The sequence below is a fragment of the Aquarana catesbeiana genome, linkage group LG02 (genome assembly GCF_042186555.1).
Source record: "Aquarana catesbeiana isolate 2022-GZ linkage group LG02, ASM4218655v1, whole genome shotgun sequence".
NCBI classification, from domain to species: domain Eukaryota; kingdom Metazoa; phylum Chordata; class Amphibia; order Anura; family Ranidae; genus Aquarana; species Aquarana catesbeiana.
The window spans coordinates 558,694,367-558,714,918 of NC_133325.1; the positions used below are offsets into that span (position 1 = coordinate 558,694,367).

General features: G+C 41.7%; 1 protein-coding gene across 5 annotated transcripts in view; it reads right to left on the reverse strand.

The window, feature by feature from the left end:
• The window catches only part of ANKS1A (ankyrin repeat and sterile alpha motif domain containing 1A), a 175,226-nt gene that overhangs the window by 146,821 nt on the left and 7,853 nt on the right, over positions 1 to 20,552 (reverse strand). For all 5 annotated transcript variants that reach the window (XM_073616016.1, XM_073616015.1, XM_073616019.1 and 2 more), the window contains exons 2-3: positions 5,308 to 5,388; positions 697 to 853 (exon numbers count right to left, since the gene is read on the reverse strand). In XM_073616016.1, coding sequence (XP_073472117.1) covers positions 697 to 853; positions 5,308 to 5,388 — 238 coding nt within the window. The remainder of the gene's footprint in view (positions 1 to 696; positions 854 to 5,307; positions 5,389 to 20,552) is intronic.

Here is a 20,552-nt window from a genome sequence, read left to right on the forward strand (position 1 = left end):
TCAGAAGGGACTCTGCTGATAACAGAGGAAAGGAGCAGCAGAAAGACATGGGAGGGGGAGGGGGAGGGGGAGAGGGAGAGGGAGAGGGACAGGGAGAGGGAGAGGGAGAGGGACAGGGAGAGGGAGAGGGAGAGGGAGAGGGAGAGAGAGAGGAAAAATTTCATGAAGGGGGTTTACAACCACTTTAAAAATACATGTAAACCCAGATATTTTATTTCTTCTTTGATAGGTTGGGGGAGGATTGTAACTACTGTGCTTTTTTGCTATCACTTTATGTGCTGCAGACTCAACAGGAAGTAAGAAGATATCTTTCCAATATAAGGGAAATCCCTTCCTAGACATCCGTCAGAGGAACAAGGGTCCCAGTTGGAAGATTTCCCCTCTATTCCTGCTCTGGTGGCAATACAAAATTTTGGATTTACTCTCACTTTCATATGTGGTGAAACTCGTGATCAGGACAAAGAGTAAATCCTCCAAATGGGACACAGAAAGCAATATAAACCTGAAAGCGGTTCTAACCCATGACCCACCCCCCACAAAATTTTTTTTTTTGCATTTAGTTATACTTTAACAAAATAAAACAGAGAAATTTGTAATTAACAAATAAGAACATGCTTACATCCCTGAACACATTTGCACTGGGAGAGAAAAACAAATAGTGGTATTAAAAGAAAGGAGGAAGACATTTCAACATACTTGTTCATTGACTTTTGCATGGGAAGGTCCATGATGAATGAGAAGTCGTACAATTTGAGAATCTCCCTTCCATGCTGCTAGATGCAGAGGAAAACAACCTTTACAGTCTGCAATGTTTGTCACAGCCTCATTCCTCAAAAGGACTTCCACAACATCCCTGATGGAATATAATTTGTCACAGCATTAGGCGATGTACAACATGCAAATATCATACACAAACTCATGTCAGTCTGGTACTTACCATTGAGATATATACTGTACATCTCACTAACTTTGCAACAATAAATATATGTCTGAAACAAACAAGAGACAAAAGCTGGGCGCAGGTCACAATCTGATGCACAAATCTCCTTTCGATCAGTTAGCAGTTATCAGATAGGTGAGGGCCTACTTGATAACACTTTAATTAATTGGAGTGTTTAGATCAGAGCTGTCCAGCTGACTGCTCTAGAGTTGAACAACCCTTATGTAGAATACAAGCAAGGTGCAGAGTGCTCTCCACCCTATTCCTTATCCTTTGCTACCACACGTTCCTGACTGTCCAACTGGTTTTGTGCCCTTTACTGTGCATGCTTGCTGTAGACTCCAGAAGGACTACAACTCCCAGTGTTCTCTGGGGCAGACGAGGCACTTACAGAGGATAGTGGTAGCTGGGGTCTCTAGGAAATGTCCTCTGGGCAGCTACAGGTTTTCCTGACCATGGCTTCTGCGGAGAACCGGGACAATCTGAAGCACAGCCACTCTTGACTCTTTCTGATCAGACTATGTGAGAGTGATGCAGCAAAGCGAGAGCTTGGGCAGTGAGGGCAACCTACAGTGGTACATGCCTGGAGAAAGGTATTGTGGTACAGGAGAAGTGAAAGGTCTAGGCAGATCAGCACTGACCAAGTAAAATGGGTCACTTAGCTGGCAGCATCTAGGTACAATGTCAGTGTCACCAGAAAGGTGGAGGAAAGGTAGGCGGCAGTCAATTGTGGTGCCAGTGTCACATAAATGGTGTAAAGTTGACAGGCAGCTGCAGTGCCAGAGTCACTGGAATAGTGGGAAAGTGGCAGCCAAGTCAGTGAGGGAGAGGGGTTGTTTTCGATACTACTGTCACTGACATCAGTGGAGGGGTGCTTATTACTGCTGTCAATGTCACTTATAACAGTAGAGAGGGTTTTTTATTGCTGTCACTAAGACCAATGTCTGCGTTATTGATGCTGCCACTGAAACCAAAGCTAAATGTTATTATTGCTGCCAATGACAACAATGAAAGGGGTTTTATTAGTGATGCCTATACGCTGAGCTGAGCGCCACTTCCCAGAAAGCCTGGTGTGGCCATGCCTGTGGATCCCATCGCTTCCATACAGGTTGGTGTGAGAAGGGAAAACAGTGGTGGTGCAAAAGTGAGAGAAGACGACACTTAGCATGAAACTTTCAAAAGAGGATCATCACTGTTATGTGCATGTCTTTTCTTGGTTTTATTATAACACATACAGTGAGGGAAAAAAAGTATTTGATTGCCTGCTGATTTTGTACGTTTGCCCACTGACAAAGAAATGATCAGTTTATAATTTTAATGGTAGGTTTATTTTAACAGTGAGAGACAGAACAAAATAAAATCAAGAAAAAACACATTTCGAAAAAGTTATACATTGATTTGCATTTTAATGAGTGAAATAAGTATTTGACCCCTTTGCAAAACATGACTTAGTATTTGGTGGCAAAACCCTTGTTGGCAATCACAGAGGTCAGACGTTTCTTGTAGTTGGCCACCAGGTTTGCACACATCTCAGGAGGGATTTTGTCGCACTGCTCTTTGCAGATCCTCTCCAAGTCATTAAGGTTTTGAGGCTGATGTTTGGTAACTCAAACCTTCAGCTCCCTTCACATATTTCTATGGGATTAAGGTCTGAAGACTGGCTAGGCCACTCAAGGACCTTAATGTGTTTTCTTTCTGAGCCACTCCTTTGTTGCTTTGGCCGTGTGTTTTGGGTCATTGTCATGCTGGAATAAACACCCATGTCCCATTTTCAATGCCTAGCTGAGGGAAGGAGGTTCTCACCCAAGATTTGATGGTACATGGCCCCGTCCATCGTCCCTTTGATTAGGTTAAGTTGTCCTGTCCTCTTAGCAGAAAAGCACCCCAAAGCATAATGTTTCCACCTCCATGTTTGACAGCGGGGATGGTGTTCTTGGCATCATAGGCAGCATTCCTCCTCCTCCAAACACAGCGAGTTGAGTTGATGACAAAGAGCTCGATTTTGGTCTCATCTGACCACAACACTTTCACCCAGTTCTCCTCTCAATCATTCAGATGTTCATTAGCAAACTTCAGACAGGGGACCTTTGCGAGCGCTGCAGGATTTCAGTCCTTCACGACGTAGTGTGTTATCAATTGTTTTCTTGGCTACTATGGTCCCAGCTGCCTTGAGATCTTTGACAAGATCCTCCCGTGTAGTTCTGGGCTGATTCCTCACCGCTCTCATGATTACTGAAACTCCATGAGGCGAGACCTTGCATGGAGCCCCAGACCGAGGGAGATTGACAGTTATTTTGTGTGTCTTCCATTTGCAAATAATCGCACCAACTGTTATCACCCTTGCACCAAGCTGCTTGAAGCCCATTCCAGTCTTGTGTAGATCTACAATCTTGTCCCTAACATCCTTGGGCAGCTCTTTGGTCTTAGCCATGGTGGAGAGATTAGAATCTGATTGATTGCTTTTGCAGACAGGTGTCTTTTATACAGGTAACAAGCTGAGATTAAGAGCACTCCCTTTACATAGTTACATAGTTGGTGAGGTTAAAAAAAGAGAAGTCCATCAAGTCCTACCTATGTGTGTGATAGGAGAGTGCTCCTAATCTCAGCTCGTTGCCTCTATAGAAGACACCTGGGAGCCAAAAATCTTGCTGATTGATAAGGGATAAATACTTATTTCACTCATTAAAATGCGAATCAATTTATAACTTTTTTGAAAATGCGTTTTTTTTTATATTTTTGTTGTTATTCTGTCTCTCACGGTTAAAATAAACCTACCATTAAAATTATAGACCGATAATTTCTTTGCCACAGCAAACATACAAAATCAGCAGGGGATTAAATCCTTTTTCCCCCTCACTGTATGGTCACTGCCTAATATTTGTGAAACGGAGGGAAAAAAAAAAAAAAAAAAAATGGTTGATTTAGGCGTAGCCTTTCAATGAGACATTCACAGCATGGTGCCTTGTATGTTAGGTTAAATGACGGATGAAGACAGGCACTCGGAAGAAGCCAGAATATATCAGAATCTGATGCAAGGGATGCAATGATAGTATCGCTGGTATGGAGGCAGGTATTTGCAGAATGTAGTTTGGCGTTAAATATTCTCTTGCAATATACATGCATGCGTTGTATACAAATAAAAGTATCTGTCCAATCAGACTAGGGGCAGCTTCACACTGATCCACTGCGCTTTGGCCGCAGTGCAGTGTACTTGTGGTGTTCGTGTGGGTTAACTTTGCTTTCCTATAGATTTCTATTACGTCTTTCAGTGTATGTGCATTTTCTAAAAGCACATGAAAATGCGCAGCTAACCATCACAAAAAACGCAGGCACACCCCGCTGCTCCCGCACTGTGGCCAAAGTGCAGCGGGGCGGTGTGAACGCACCCTATAACATCTGCAACCAGCTTTAAGGACTAGCTATTTGATGACAATCGCTCAATTTGCTGTTTTCAGTCAGGTCAGCTGGCAATCCCATGTCTGTAGTTGTTCATAGAGCCAATATACGGTTAGTTACGTAGTTACATAATGGGTGAGGTTGAAAAAAGACATAAGTCCAATCTATGTGTGTGATTATGTCAGTATTACATTGTATATTCCTGTATGTTGCGGTCGTTCAGGTGCCTATCTAATAGTTTCTTGAAACTATCGATGCTCCCTGCTGAGACCACCACCTGTGGAAGGGAATTCCACATCCTTTCCACTCTTACAGTAAAGAACCCTCTACGTAGTTTAAGATTAAACCTCTTTTCTTCTAATTTTAATGAGTGGCCACAAGTCTTGTTAAACTCCCTTCCACAAAAAAGTTTTATCCCTATTGCGGGATTAGGCTACATTCACATCAGCAGGTAAGACCAATGTAAACTGTAGCGCCAGTTCCTGTTGCGGCTCTCAGCGGGTAGGTGTAGTCACTGGCTGGCGGCTTGCAGCTCTTCACAGCCAGCGATTACCTGCAGTGATTGCTGCTGGATGCACACAGTGCGTCCAGCAGCGATCACTACAGCTAATCACTGGCTGTGCAGTCAGCCACAAATAGCTGTGGCCATTGGAAACCTGTCATTCTAGTGAACGGAGCCGGCAGCTGCATCTAGTCACAGAATAAACCTCCGATTCCTGCTGCTACTATTCGCACCGGCCCTAATCGCTAGTGTGAATGTAGCCTTAAAAGGAACAGCTGATCGATCAGGTTGGAAAGCCTGTCCCTAACACTACCATGTTCCCATTTAAAAGCTTACCACCAAGAAAACCTAAGATAATAATACTCAAAGCTCCTAATCGTCTCAAAATGCTTGAGGTAAGGTTTCCTTTTAAGCTCTAGCACTTTCATTATATGTGATTTGTAATAACATGGAAATTTCAAGCACTTACTTGTGTCCATTAAGAGAGGCGTGATGTAAAGGGGTGTATCCTGAGCTATCAACACAATTCACATTGGGGCCACGCCAGATACTGTAGAAATATAATTAGGAGAAAGACTTGCATTATTAATTCACACATTTTGGTCAACTACTGTAACAAACATAACTATTAGAGAGGCTTGTTCTAATATTTACTTGCCAAAGCCGTTAACATTCTATTGGAAAAAATTTAGGAAAAAAAAAAAAAAAAAAAAAGCTGTCACTAAGCCACTGAATAAACGTTCTATTCTTTAAAGGAAAAATAGTATTCTACATATTAATGCGCAATATCATTGTTGGATTTTGTTCTTTGGAGAAAAAAAAAAAATCTTGTTACTTATTTTACTTTATGAAATTACAAACCTTTGCATGTATAACATGCCTTGTTAGAACTGTGCATCAATATACCTTACGTATTTTTTTCAAAAATTTTTTAAGGAAAAAAAAATTATATTTGCAAAAATGTAAATTCCATAAATTGAAAGTTGGCCAATTGGCAGAGTACAATGAAGTAAGCATGCTTCGCCTAGATAACGATCTGCCCACACAAAATATACAAATGATAATACGTTATTTTGGAATCTCAAAACAGGTGCAGGTTACAAACATTCCACAAGTGCAAAGCTGAAATAAAAGAAAAATATTCATGAAAATGATGAATAAACATTGGCATTAAGGCTATTAGCCTGATCTCTACTACTAAATCTCTACTAAATGGTTTATGTAAATAATAAAAATGATGTAAAAAAAACCTGTTCAGATGTCCATGTGTTAGGTGTGATACGGTGCTACGAATAAGCATCCAAATGATGTGAAACGCGTTAACGGTTTACCACCCTGTACTTCTCTGCATTTGCCTGTATTGTTGGATTTTACTTTAATCGGCCAACTAATCAATTATGAAAGTAATAGTTAGTTGCAGCCCTATTTTGCAGTGAAGCATAGGCACCGGGTAGAAAATGGAATGTAATTTGGGCAGACAGCACAAAACTGGGCATTATAAAGAAGGACCACGCTGGACCTGATGTCTGATTTTTGGTATGCTAGCTAAAAAGAAAGAGGGGTGGGCACATTTACTGTTTTTTTTTTGTTTTGTTTTTTTAAATATACAAGACACCAGAACTCAAACCAGCATATGTCAATATTTTATAGAGAACACTGAATATACCACACATCTCTTTACCTTAGATCTATAAAAAAAAAAAAAAAAAAAAACACACAATAAAAAAATGCCAGAATGAAGAACATAGATGTCTATGACCAGAAATATTCCTTCTCCTTAGATTTAGAACTTCCTGGATGGGTACAGCTCTGTGTCCCCATCCCTTCCCAACTTGATTATAAAAACACAACTGATACCTTAACCGCTTGCCAACCGTCCGCCACAGTTATACTGCGGCAGAATGGAACAGGCAGGAGAATTGTCGTCATTGTACGGCAGGCGCGCAGGGGGGGTTTTGTGCCATCTTGGCATTTTATGGCCTTCAAAATTGTGACAGGTAGTGAGGAGTGAAATCAAAAATTTACGCCCTTAGACATCCTGAAAGCGGTGATTGGTTTTCGGGGCCCCGTACGCGGCTAGGCTCCCAAAAAGTCCCACATATGTGGTATTCCCATACTCAGGGGAAGCAGCTAAATGTAGTTTGGGGTGCAATTCCACATATAACCATGGCATGTGTGAGCAATATATCATTTAGTAACAACTTTTTGAATAATTACAAAAAAAAATGTTTTTTTTTCAATCAGTTGGGACAAAAAAATAATATATTCATTCAATGGGCTCACCATGCCTCTCAGCAATTTCCTTGGGGTGTCTACTTTCCAAAATGGGGGGGGGGGGGGGGGTTTGTACTGCCCTGCCATTTTAGCACCTCAAGACATAGGCAGTCATAAATTCCAGAAAATGTACCCTAGTTTGTAGACGCTATAACTTTTGTGCATACCAATAAATATAAGCTTATTGACATTTTTTTTTACCAAAGACGTGGCCGAATACATTTTGGCTTAAATGTATGACTAAAATTGAGTTTGTTGGGGGCGTGTCCGACTTCCGGTATGTGAGGAAGCTTCTCTTCAGAGCTCCGACCGCGCCAAAATCCTGACTGATCCTGTAGACCTATAGACCACGCATATTCAACCCAAACTTACCAGAGTGGATAGAGGAACAATCCGGGCACCCGAATATGGTGAAATACGGCCCAAGTATGGATCCCACACCCGCAGAGAAGCTGGCAAAGTATGCCCATGGAGACTCTCAAGATGGCGCCCGGCAGAGAGGGAGACGGCCGGTTAACGCCGACCCACCAGACCACGAGTGGACCGAGGGGGATGGAGACTGGCTGGATCCGACCGACCCGCTGGCTCATCCCCTGCCCTCTCTCCACTCAGACTCTGAGGAGAGTGGCTCCGGGACACAGGGAGGTGAGCCGACGCTGCTGCAGATCATGGACACTATTAAGAGCTGCCATGCGGCCTTATCCACGCAGATAGAAACCATCCGAGTAGACTTTGCCTTACTTAAAGATGACGTCCGCAAAGTGAAGCAGCGAGTAACACAGACAGAGCAAAGAATAAGCACAGTGGAGGATGATCTTCACCCCTTGTTACTGCAGGTGAGAGACATGTCGGCGGACAACAAATCCCAGGAGGCCAAATTAGGAGATATCGAGGACAGGCTGAGGAGGAACAACCTCAGATTCATAGGTTTCCCAGAAGGTACGGAAGGGAAGAAACCAGAGGAATTCCTGCTGTCCTGGCTTAAACAAACATTTGGGCCGGAAAGTTTTTCCCACCTATTCGCTATTGAACGTGCACACAGGGTCCAACTGAGACCCCCCATCCCAGGGAGATATCCCAGACCCATGTTGGCGCGCTTTTTATACTTCAGAGATAAAGGCCCGTAACTTACCTGAACTGTTACATAACAATAATAAGATCTCTATTTTCCCTGATTTTTCTGCGGCTGCGCAGAAAAAAAGAGCAGCATTTCAAAGTGTAAAGCAACGGCTGAGGGAACGCAGTCTACCATACAGTATGCTATATCCAGCTAAACTACGTGTGGTGCACAAGGGACAAACACAGTTCTTTCTGTCACCCAAGGAAGCGAATAGATGGCTGGAATCCCTGGGACAGGCCTAATGCAAGGGACACCCACAGCAGAATGTAACATCACCTAGCAAAACCCAGGATGCCTCCTGGATTGAAGACGCCGACAGATCTTTTTTTTTCCCCCACCATTTTCTTTTCTTTATCTCCCCCCCCCCCCCTCTTTTTTTTTTTTTTTTTTTTTTTTTTACTTTTTATCACAGGTACATTCTTTATTCGTAAGAATATACAGAAAGATGAAGAAATATTGGGTTGCAAGATCCTGCTGAACTCTAATTCACACAGGAACACTAATAAGAGACTTCAAAGCGGTACAGTGAGTGTTCAGGAAACTCCCACATACCTTACCCTAAAGCCTCCTGCCCGGCTGGTGCAGGAAGATTTCCCCCCTTTAGGGAACAATTTGCTGCAATGTTTGGGGTAAAAGTCTGCGGGTTGTTCGGGGCTGCAGGCAGGGTGGGGGGAGGGGGAATTCAACTCGGTGAAGCTGATTTCAGGAAAAGTTATGTTTTTTTTGTTGTTTTCTTTTTTTCGTTTAATGCTGGGTATTCTCAAAATTCAATTTATCACAAGTGATGGAGAAGAATGTGCACTGTGAATGGTTTTTGCATCTGCATGCGAATACTGTTTCAAATAGATAAGGTTAAAAATAATGCTGCTATATATTATATGGGGAGGTTGAGTGATAATGCCTCTATACTAACAGTCTATTTTTGGAAGACATTACTATCCCCCTACCAAAATAAGTATCCTAGGAAATATATCACTTATGTGTCCTGATGCAGTCTTTTAGGCTCCTCTCCTGGAACGTGAGAGGGCTCAACTCCAAGATCAAACGAGCGTTGGTATTTAAATATATTTTAAAGCGAAAACCACATATTATATTTTTCCAGGAATCACATTTAGTAGGCTCCAAAACCTTAGCCCTTCACAGAGCTGGTTTCAGTAGGGCATTTCACTCAACTTACTCCAGTTATGCCAGAGGGGTATCTGTACTGATCACCAAATCACTTATATATACTGTTGACGGTGAAACTTGATCCTATGGGCAGATATGTGGCTCTGGTATTGATTATTGATAATCAGGTATACACTTTTGTAGCTATCTATATACCACCACCGTTCACAATTAAGGTATGGGAAGCAATGATGACGGAGGTGTTGAAGGTGGCGGAGGGTCCTCTTATTCTGGCTGGTGACCTAAATGCAGTATTATCTCCAGATACAGATAGACATGGGATGGCTACGATGGGAGGGTCTCCATTGGAGGCATGTGTAAAACCTTACGATCTGTTGGAGGCTTGGAGGTGGAAGCACCCAGACATTAGGGAATATTCTTGTTTTTCTTCCACCTTCAATACTCTTTCCAGGATAGATTTATGTTTTGTGTCAAAAGAATTGCTGCCGAGGGTGTTGGATGCTCAATGTTTACCACGGGCCATCTCAGATCACTCCCCCATGCTTCTCACCATTGATATGGAGAGACCTAGGGGATATGTGGTGTGGAGATTAACCCCAATGTGGCTTAAAGAGGAATGCTTTGAGAGATCCATTAATACTTTTTGGGTAGAAAACAAAAATGAGGTTCCAATTGGGATCACCTGGGACGCTTTTAAGGCCACACTGCGGGGCTCCACAGCGAGACTAATTAAACAGCTCCAGTCAGATAGGGGATGGAAGGTGAGGGAGGCTGAGCAGCTAGCCACTGAGTCGGAGGTGGAATATATTAAAAACCCTACCTCTGCTACACATAAACTATGGAGGGAAAATATAAGACAGTTAGACTTAGTATTAATAGAAAAAACACAGAAGAAGTTACTTTACCAAGCGCAGAGGATCTTTGAATTTGGGGAACAGCAGATTACTGGCATATTTAGCACATTCCCAGCAGGCCCCAACCTCTATACCGCATATAAGGGATAAGAACATGACACTATGTACATCACAAGTAGATATAGCGAACGCATTCTTAGAATTCTATAAGGATTTATACACCTCAAGGGCTGATTATGTAGTGGAGGAAGTCCGAGAATACTTGGGGCCAATACCCCTACTAGAACTCTCGGAGGAGAAGGCGAAAGAACTGGATAGTCCCTTCTCGGTTGAAGAGGTTATCTCAGCTATTGGGGCATTAAAACCTAATAAGACTCCTGGTTTAGATGGATTCCCGGTGGAGGGGTATGGGACGTATGCTGAAATCTTGGCCCCTAAGCTCTTGACTATATATGAAGATGCATATAATAGGGGTATATTACCTGAATCTATGAGAGAAGCACTGATAGTGCTGATCCCAAAGCCGCATAAGGACCATGATCTATGTGAGTCATACCGACCGATATCGCTCATCAATGTAGACGCTAAAATTTTAGCTAAACTTTTGGCAAGGAGACTGAACAAAGCTATTGCATCTATCATTCATCCCGATCAAACAGGCTTCATTCCTGAAAGATCGACGGCCATAAACCTGAGACGTCTTTTCACCATAATTCAATCTAAGGGTCCTGCTCAAGATACCCGTGTGGTGGTATCACTAGACACGCATAAAGCGTTTGATTCTATAGAATGGCCATACTTGATTGCGGTCCTTGGTCGGCTGGGATTCGGTCCCAAATTTATAAAATGGGTTGAACTCTTATACGCAGACCCCCAAGCTAGAATAAAGGATTAATAATACTATTACAGGGCAATTTAAAATAGCTAGAGGCACACGGCAGGGGTGTCCTTTATCACCCCTGCTGTTTGCCCTGGCAATAGAGCCATTGGCGGCTCTGCTGAGAGCGGATAGATCAATCAAGGGCTGTATGATGAATGACAGGGAGGAGAAAACATCTTTATACGCAGATGATATGCTGTTGTATTTAGAGGAGGCGGGGAGATCATTGCGTATGGCCCTGAATAGAATTTCTGACTTTGGGAGGTACTCGGGATTCAGGGTGAACTGGAGTAAATCAGTGGTGCTTCCCCTGGATCCTACGTATGCTCCGGATATACCACAGGACATCCCATTAACAATAGTTAACAAATTCAGATATCTGGGGGTTGAGATTCAGTTGCCACTGAATCTATATGTGTCCAACAACTTGTCCCCGGTTTGGAAAAGACTAAAGGAGAGTACACAGACCTGGGCCAAGTTGCCGCTTGGCTTACTGGGGAAAATCAACACATTTAAAATGATTTATCTGCCCAGGTTTCTGTACTTGCTCTGGCACGCTCCAGTATATATCCCCAAGAAATGGTTCACGGATGTAAATAAGACAGTCTCCTCCTTTCTATGGGGACCTAAACCAGCTAGAATATCATTAGAAACACTTCACTTACCTATGAGAGAGGGAGGGTTGGCCCTGCCGAATTTACGCTGCTACTACCTAGCTGCTCAGCTAACGCATGTACATTGGTGTGATTTTCCGAAGATGAATCTCGCCTCAGTGGCAACACAAGCTGCTCAGGTATATTCGTATGAGGCATTGATTAATATACTGTATAGAAATGGAGGTATATTCGTATGAGGCATTGATTAATATACTGTATAGAAATGGACCTTATCCGGAACAAGGTGCTGACATTCTAAAGCTGTCATACAAAATATTTCATTTATGTAATGTTAAGATGAATGGCTCAAACCTAGCGGGTTCTCCCAATGCCCCACTGTGGTATAACCCCCAACTTACAGAAATAGCTAAAATACCAAAAGGGGCATGTTGGGCAACATATGGGATTAAGTATGCACACCAGCTGTTCAGAGAAGGAGTCTTTAGATCATTTACAGACCTGAAAATTGAGTACGCCATTCCCAATGCTTTTCTTTTCAGATATCTTCAGCTACGTCACGCTGTAATGGCTCAATATGGTAAAGGCACAATCAAGTAGAAATATGAAGGGGGAAAAGGGGAAAAAAGAGTTTTTTTCCCCCCAGGGACTTTTAAGGTGCTCTTTAAATCAACAGTTTAATCACACAATTTCTGTACATTTATATAAAAAAGGTTTTTATTAAATCCAGATTAAAACATAAGTGCCTCACATGAGAGACTGAGACATAATTCTAAAATACTTAGACATGAACAATTTCACCTAGATTCTTTCACATTATACAGTGCAACATAAGGCAACTAATCAAAGGTGCCATGACAATCTGCCACTTGCTCTGCTCGACATGTTTCGCTCTAGTATGAGCTTCTTCAGGAGTTTTTAAAGGGCAATGATTGTAGTGGACTCTAAATAATGAGAAAATAGGCAACAATCAATACATCAATAATTTAAACATGTTACAAAACGAACTCAATGCTATTGGGTTCAAATTAGTAGAGTCAAAATTAGTACAGAACATTCCAATAAACACGTAAGTTTGAAGCCAAACAATCCAATCAATTATGTATAGAACATTTAAGTTTACATATCTTACCAGGCTGTAGTGCACCAATGTAACGTAAATGCTTGAATAAAATAAATCTACTGCCAATTTCAGACCGGGGTGTTCTCATATAGGAGGGACCTCGCTGCCAATAAGGGGACCACAGGGGAATATAAAGTATTTAAAGAAGGCCCTTTAAAAACAACAGATAAACTATAGATTAAAAAAGAGGGATGGCATTTAATACGATTCACCTTTGAATTTAGGGAGTATATTACCTTTTATAGAACCAATATATAAATCCTAGCCTGGAACATGAAAGTCTCACAGCCTAAACGAATTCGATGACTAGAGATGACACCATGCTCACTGGTGAATGCAAAATTTAAATGTCCACAGGGAGCAATTCCCCTCAGAGCAGTTTTCTAAACAGAGAGAAAAAGGGTACACAAAAAAGATCAATGGAAGTTTGAAGAATGCGGCTTACTGTCAATGGTGACAGGGCTACAAAAAGATAGCTTACTTTTAAAACATTGATGCGGCACAAGGACTGGGGAAAGCTTCACGCCTTCTCTGTGAAACGGCACCGGTAACAGAACTGTGAGCGGTATATGACCGCCTTTATATACCCCCATCCCGGCGGCGTCTGATTTCACCGCCGGGATGCGGACGCTCATTGAGATTATCTGCGTCATGGCGTGGGGGGACGTAGCGGCGTCATTCTGACGTCAGCTGCGTCCATAGAGCTTAGTGCGCATGTATTAAGAGCCTGTAGAACGTATAGGCGCCAGCGGCGCCATCTTGGTTAAGGGAAAAAGTAAGGGAAAGGCAAATAGATTTCGCCTTAAGACAAAACACCCATCCAAGAATGCTGTTATTATCCTAAGATCTTCAAGGAGATATTACCTAAGGTACTCTTAAGGGCTCATAAGAATAGTTATTTAACCTAAAGACCCCAACATGACATGACCGGACTCAAATGTATAAGGCCACCACCGAGGGGGTGATTGGCTCTTCACCCCCAACAGTGGGTGCCCCGGGCGTCCGTGTGGTCTGGATTGACTGGGATAGCCCCAATATGAGAATCTTTTCAGAAAACTTTTACCAAATAAATTGGAAATGAAATCAGAATTTGTAAATATGTATTAGCACCTACAGCCCGCAAGATAAATAACAACAGCCCAGTGGAGGTTCAATGATATCACAAACAAAATACAAAATATATACGGTCAGATTACAGCTATTCATATCCATATTAACCAGCTCATATATGCAAATAATGGCAACTTAATTTGAGGTTAGTAATGTTGGATACAATTTTTTTTTTTTTTTTCCTTTTTTCATTAGGTCAGTAATTGTATCCAACATTACTAACCTCAAATTAAGTTGCCATTATTTGCATATATGAGCTGGTTAATATGGATATGAATAGCTGTAATCTGACCGTATATATTTTGTATTTTGTTTGTGATATCATTGAACCTCCACTGGGCTGTTATTTATCTTGCAGGCTGTAGGTGCTAATACATATTTACAAATTCTGATTTCATTTCCAATTTATTTGGTAAAAGTTTTCTGAAAAGATTCTCATATTGGGGCTATCCCAGTCAATCCAGACCACACGGATGCCCGGGGCACCCACTGTTGGGGGTGAAGAGCCAATCACCCCCTCGGTGGTGGCCTTATACAATTGAGTCCGGTCATGTCATGTTGGGGTCTTTAGGTTAAATAACTATTCTTATGAGCCCTTAAGAGTACCTTAGGTAATATCTCCTTGAAGATCTTAGGATAATAACAGCATTCTTGGATGGGTGTTTTGTCTTAAGGCGAAATCTATTTGCCTTTCCCTTACTTTTTCCCTTAACCAAGATGGCGCCGCTGGTGCCTATACGTTCTACAGGCTCTTAATACATGCGCACTAAGCTCTATGGACGCCGCTGACGTCAGAATGACGCCGCTACGTCCCCCCACGCCATGACGCAGATAATCTCAATGAGCGTCCGCATCCCGGCGGTGAAATCAGATGCCGCCGGGATGGGGGTATATAAAGGCGGTCATATACCGCTCACAGTTCTGTTACCGGTGCCGTTTCACAGAGGAGGCGTGAAGCTTTCCCCAGTCCTTGTGCCGCATCAATGTTTTAAAAGTAAGCTATCTTTTTGTAGCCCTGTCACCATTGACAGTAAGCCGCATTCTTCAAACTTCCATTGATCTTTTTTGTGTACCCTTTTTCTCTCTGTTTAGAAAACTGCTCTGAGGGGAATCGCTCCCTGTGGACATTTAAATTTTGCATTCACCAGTGAGCATGGTGTCATCTCTAGTCATCGAATTCGTTTAGGCTGTGAGACTTTCATGTTCCAGGCTAGGATTTATATATTGGTTCTATAAAAGGTAATATACTCCCTAAATTCAAAGGTGAATCATATTAAATGCCATCCCTCTTTTTTAATCTATAGTTTATCTGTTGTTTTTAAAGGGCCTTCTTTAAATACTTTATATTCCCCTGTGGTCCCCTTATTGGCAGCGAGGTCCCTCCTATATGAGAACACCCCGGTCTGAAATTGGCAGTAGATTTATTTTATTCAAGCATTTACGTTACATTGGTGCACTACAGCCTGGTAAGATATGTAAACTTAAATGTTCTATACATAATTGATTGGATTGTTTGGCTTCAAACTTACGTGTTTATTGGAATGTTCTGTACTAATTTTGACTCTACTAATTTGAACCCAATAGCATTGAGTTCGTTTTGTAACATGTTTAAATTATTGATGTATTGATTGTTGCCTATTTTCTCATTATTTAGAGTCCACTACAATCATTGCCCTTTAAAAACTCCTGAAGAAGCTCATACTAGAGCGAAACATGTCGAGCAGAGCAAGTGGCAGATTGTCATGGCACCTTTGATTAGTTGCCTTATGTTGCACTGTATAATGTGAAAGAATCTAGGTGAAATTGTTCATGTCTAAGTATTTTAGAATTATGTCTCAGTCTCTCATGTGAGGCACTTATGTTTTAATCTGGATTTAATAAAAACCTTTTTTATATAAATGTACAGAAATTGTGTGATTAAACTGTTGATTTAAAGAGCACCTTAAAAGTCCCTGGGGGGAAAAAAACTCTTTTTTCCCCTTTTCCCCCTTCATATTTCTACTTTATAGTCAATTATGGGATGTGGTGCTTTCAGTTGACTATCTTTGTCCTTTCCAAATTTTAAAGGCACAATCAGTTTAGTCCCTTCTGTAGGGAAAAAGCTGATTGCAGAGGAAGACCATGCAAAAATGATCTCTAGGTATTATGCGACTCTGCTGCCATCCTCTAACCCTAGGGTGGAGAGGGTGGCGGCACAGTGGAAGATAGATATACCATCCCTGGAGGAGGAGACTTGGACGAAGGTGTTGGATACAATGCTTTCCTCTGTAATCTCAGCTAGAGATAAAATACTTCAGTTCAATTTTTTGCATAGAATTTACTATACACCGGAAAGACTACACAAAATGGGTAGGAGGGAACTCCCAGATTGCCCCCGCTGTAATGTAGCGGTGGGGAACTTCTTCCATATGGTATGGCAATGCCCTCGGGTAGTGTTATATTGGAAGGAGATCCTTGCTTATATGGAGGAGAAACTCGAACTTCCAAATATATACTCCCCAGCTAGGTGTCTTCTTGGAGACTTGGGGGAGGAGGAATTGCCCACATCACAAAAGACCCTTCTGAGAATAGTATTTTGTTACGCTAAGAAAGCATTGGCTCTAAAATTTTAACACTCAGACCCCCCTTCTTTACAGGACTGGTTAAAATTGGTAGATAACGCCATACCAATGTATAAACTTACATACCAGGCCAGAGGCAGTAATAAAAAGTTTGATAAAGTATGGGGAAAGTGGATTCAAAACATATCTGGAGAAATTGCAGTGTAAAAAACTTACTACTACCGACAAGGATAGGATGATAAAAATGTTGAATACATGTGATGCGAAAGGACAAATGAAACAGAAGGAATGTGGATAAGATGCATAATATGGTAGATGGAGAAAGTAACAGTGCAGCAGATGACTTGTGAAATCAAACTTTATTGGTTATTTTCTAAGTTAAAAAAAAAAGGAGATGTATTAATAGTGTTACAGTTTAGATGATTGAGAACAGTCTGTAATGTGACCTGTTGCATTGTATGTAAACAATACAGTATGACATGAAACTGTAAATTTTGTAAATCTTAATAAATTTACCCTTTAAAAAAAAAAAAATTGAGTTTGTTGGATTTTTCTTCTAACAAAAATTTGAAAATATTTTTTCTTCAAAATTTTCTTTTTCCGTTTAGATCGCAAAGAATAAAAATCGCAGAGGCAATCAAATACCATCAAAAGAAAGCTCTATTTGTGGGGGGGGGGGGGGACACAAATTTCGTTTGGGTACAACATTGCATGACCACGCAATTACCAGTTAAAGCAGCGCAGTGCCAAATTGTAAAAAGTTCGGTCATTGAGCTGCCAAATGGTCCGGGGCTGAAGTGGTTAATGATCATGATACTACAGCCAAACCTATAGCTATGTTGGGATGGCAGGTGGACCGGTAGATCTCGGTGGAGGACTGGTATGACATGGTCTCATATGCATAAATGCACACACTCTATCACTATTAAAGAGACTGTAGTCAAATTACATACCCCCTCCAGATTGCACAGAATTTACCCACTGGTTCCCGACACATTTCAGGGGATGTCGGGACAGGGGCACTCTTCTACATACGTTCTAGAGCTGTATGGTTCTTAAATCTTTATGGCATCGAACCTCCTCACGGGTGCTCCGTACCTGTGAGCTTGCCTATCAGATGTGCATCTTATTTGCCAAGCTCCCGGAGGTCTCTCCCCCCATCAAAAGTTGGCACATACACTCTTTAGTGTCATCCAATGGGCAATTGCCCTAAATTGGCAATGTCCTTCTGTTCCTGGGCCACAGGTGCTCCTTCGCATGGAATCCATTAGACTAATGGAAAGAGTGCATCACACTCTCATGGACTCCATGCACATCTTCGAGCACAAGTGGGCGAACTGGTCAGCCTGCCAGGTATAAATCGATCAATGAGGGTTTCCCCTCCCCAATCTATAATGATTGGATTGATTTTTTCTATCAATAATATAACCAGAACCGTTGCTTCTTTTACATAGTTTTTCTAGAATTGAACATACCTCACATGTAGTCATTTATTTGTTATCTCGCAGAAGCAATAATGTTTCTTCTATTATTTTTTCCTTTATTCTGTACTCTGTTATTTTATAATTTTCCTATTCTATAGCCTCAATGAGAGATGTATACTGGTACAATCACACCTTGATTCACAAATGTACTTTTTGTTCTCTCTGTGCAATTCAATTGTGTACTTGCTTAAAACGACATTAATAAAAACGTTTGTAAACAAAACAAAAAAAAACAAACACACAACTGATAGTTTAAGTAGGCCCTCGTGCTACATATTTAGGCTTCATGTACACTGCTGCTGGTAAACGGGCATTTAGGAGCAGTTGGGCATTTTTTTCAGCTGCCCCTGAACTCTCCTCTATATTATCTTATCAGTACATGTACACGGGCATTTATAGCAGTTTAGTTTAGAAGCGTTTTTTGGAAAGCAAAAAAAAAAAAAAAAAAGCATTCACGACGGATGTTCAGAGGCATTTAAAATGCCAAACGGCTGTAACAGCTTGCAAACGCATGTAAAAGCGGTAACTCACGTTTAGCCGTGTTTTGTTTACAGGCGTTTGACTATTTGAAAAAAATGCTTCTAAACGCAAAACGCAGCATGTAAACGCACCAAAACTGACGGTTTTAAACGTTGGTTACTATCTGTCAAGTTACATCGTTCAAGAGAGGTTGCAAAACGTCCCATGGACATTAAGCCTTGTTCGTAAACTAAAAGAAGATTGCACAATCAGACTGAAACATGCATGATCCGACAATCGTTTCTCCTACAAACTTTAAAAAAACAAAAAAAATAAATAAAACCACAAAACACACACAAACTTAAAGCATGTACCAACACCAATGATGGGGTACTATCCCTCCCAGGAACACCAATGATGGGGCACTATTCCCCTCCCCCTCACAGGAACAGCATGTATCTGATTCTGGGAGAAAATGTCATCTTTATATTGTAAACAAGAAAACAATTTAGAGCTGGTTCACACTGGGACGACTTGTCAGGCGACTTAGCCGCCTGACAAGTCGTGTTCCGTTCTGTACAATGGAACCGTTCTAATTGGAGCGACGCAAGTTGCTCAGACTTAGAAAAAGGTTTCTGTACGACTTTGGGGGCGACTTGCATTGACTTCTATATAGAAGTCGTTCTGCAAGTTGCCGCTGCTGTCGTGTGCAGGTCGCCTGAGGCAGTCGCGCTGCAAGTCGTGGTGCCTCAGTGTGAACCGGCTCTTACCATCCTTTATCTGCTTGCGTAAACAATTAGGCTAGTTTCACACAATTACATTTTCTTTTTCATGTGTTTTTCAATGCATGTTGAAGCGTGTTCTGCACATGCGTTTACATGCTTTTTTTATGTTGGCCAATAAAAAACTGATTTAGGCTTCTAATCAATGACTGAAAACTCATGAAAACGCATGCACAATGCACCACACTTGCATTTCATGCTTTACCACTGATGCCCTTGGGCCAGAAAACACATGGAAGGAGACAAACAAACCAGACCAGATATTTTCAAAAACATGATGCAGATTTGTGATTAGGCTTGACCTATAACATTGCCTTTATTGACATGCGTTTTAACATGTTCCAAAGTATGCGTTAGGAAATGTATGAACAAGGTCTTCACATTAGAACATCAGCACTGTAATTCAAAATAATGGATGTATCAGAGGAGCATTTTACCCAGTGGAGCAGTTCACATCTAAGTAGATTGTACCAAAGCATACAATGATTATATCACTACAGGAAATAAATCCTCGCTGGCCGAACCAAGAACATATGGTATATGAAAATGCATATTAAAGCATCAAGAAAACACAATAAAAACATGTCCACAATGAGCGTAAAAAAAAAATGCACAAAAAATAAATAAATAAATCAAATTAAAAAAACTTACAAAAGGGGATATGGATACATGAGAACCTGGCCTTATGTATACTGTATTCCAACCAAATTTATTAACGCATCACAACTTAAAGCGGTATTAAAACACAAAAGTGGTGGCTGCATTAGCCTTCTTTTATCATCCCCTAGTGAAACAAACAGTTAGGGCTCTTTCACATGGGCCGGATCAGTGATGATCTGCCCGTGAACATCCGCTTGCTCAGCGGGGATCGCTCCGCCAATCCCCACTGAGCAGGAAAATGACAGGTCAGTCGCTGCACACTGTGCAGCGACGGACCTGTTAGAGCGCCGCTCTCCCCTATGGGGGGGATCGGATGATGACGGACCATAGAGTCCGTCGTCACCCGATCCGATAACGGATGAAAAAGTAGGGTTTTCCTCCGTTACACATTTTCAGATCGGAGCGGGTCGGATGTCAGCGGACATGTCACCGCTGACATCCGACGCTCCATAGACCTCCACGGAGTGTCCGTTCAGGTCCGCCTAAAAAACTGACAGGCGGACCTGAACGGACAGTCCGTGTGAAAGAGGCCTAATGCCCCGTACACACGGTCGGACTTTGTTCGGACATTCCGACAACAAAATCCATGGATTTTTTCCGACGGATGTTGGCTCAAACTTGTCTTGCATACACACGGTCACACAAAGTTGTCGGAAAATCCGATC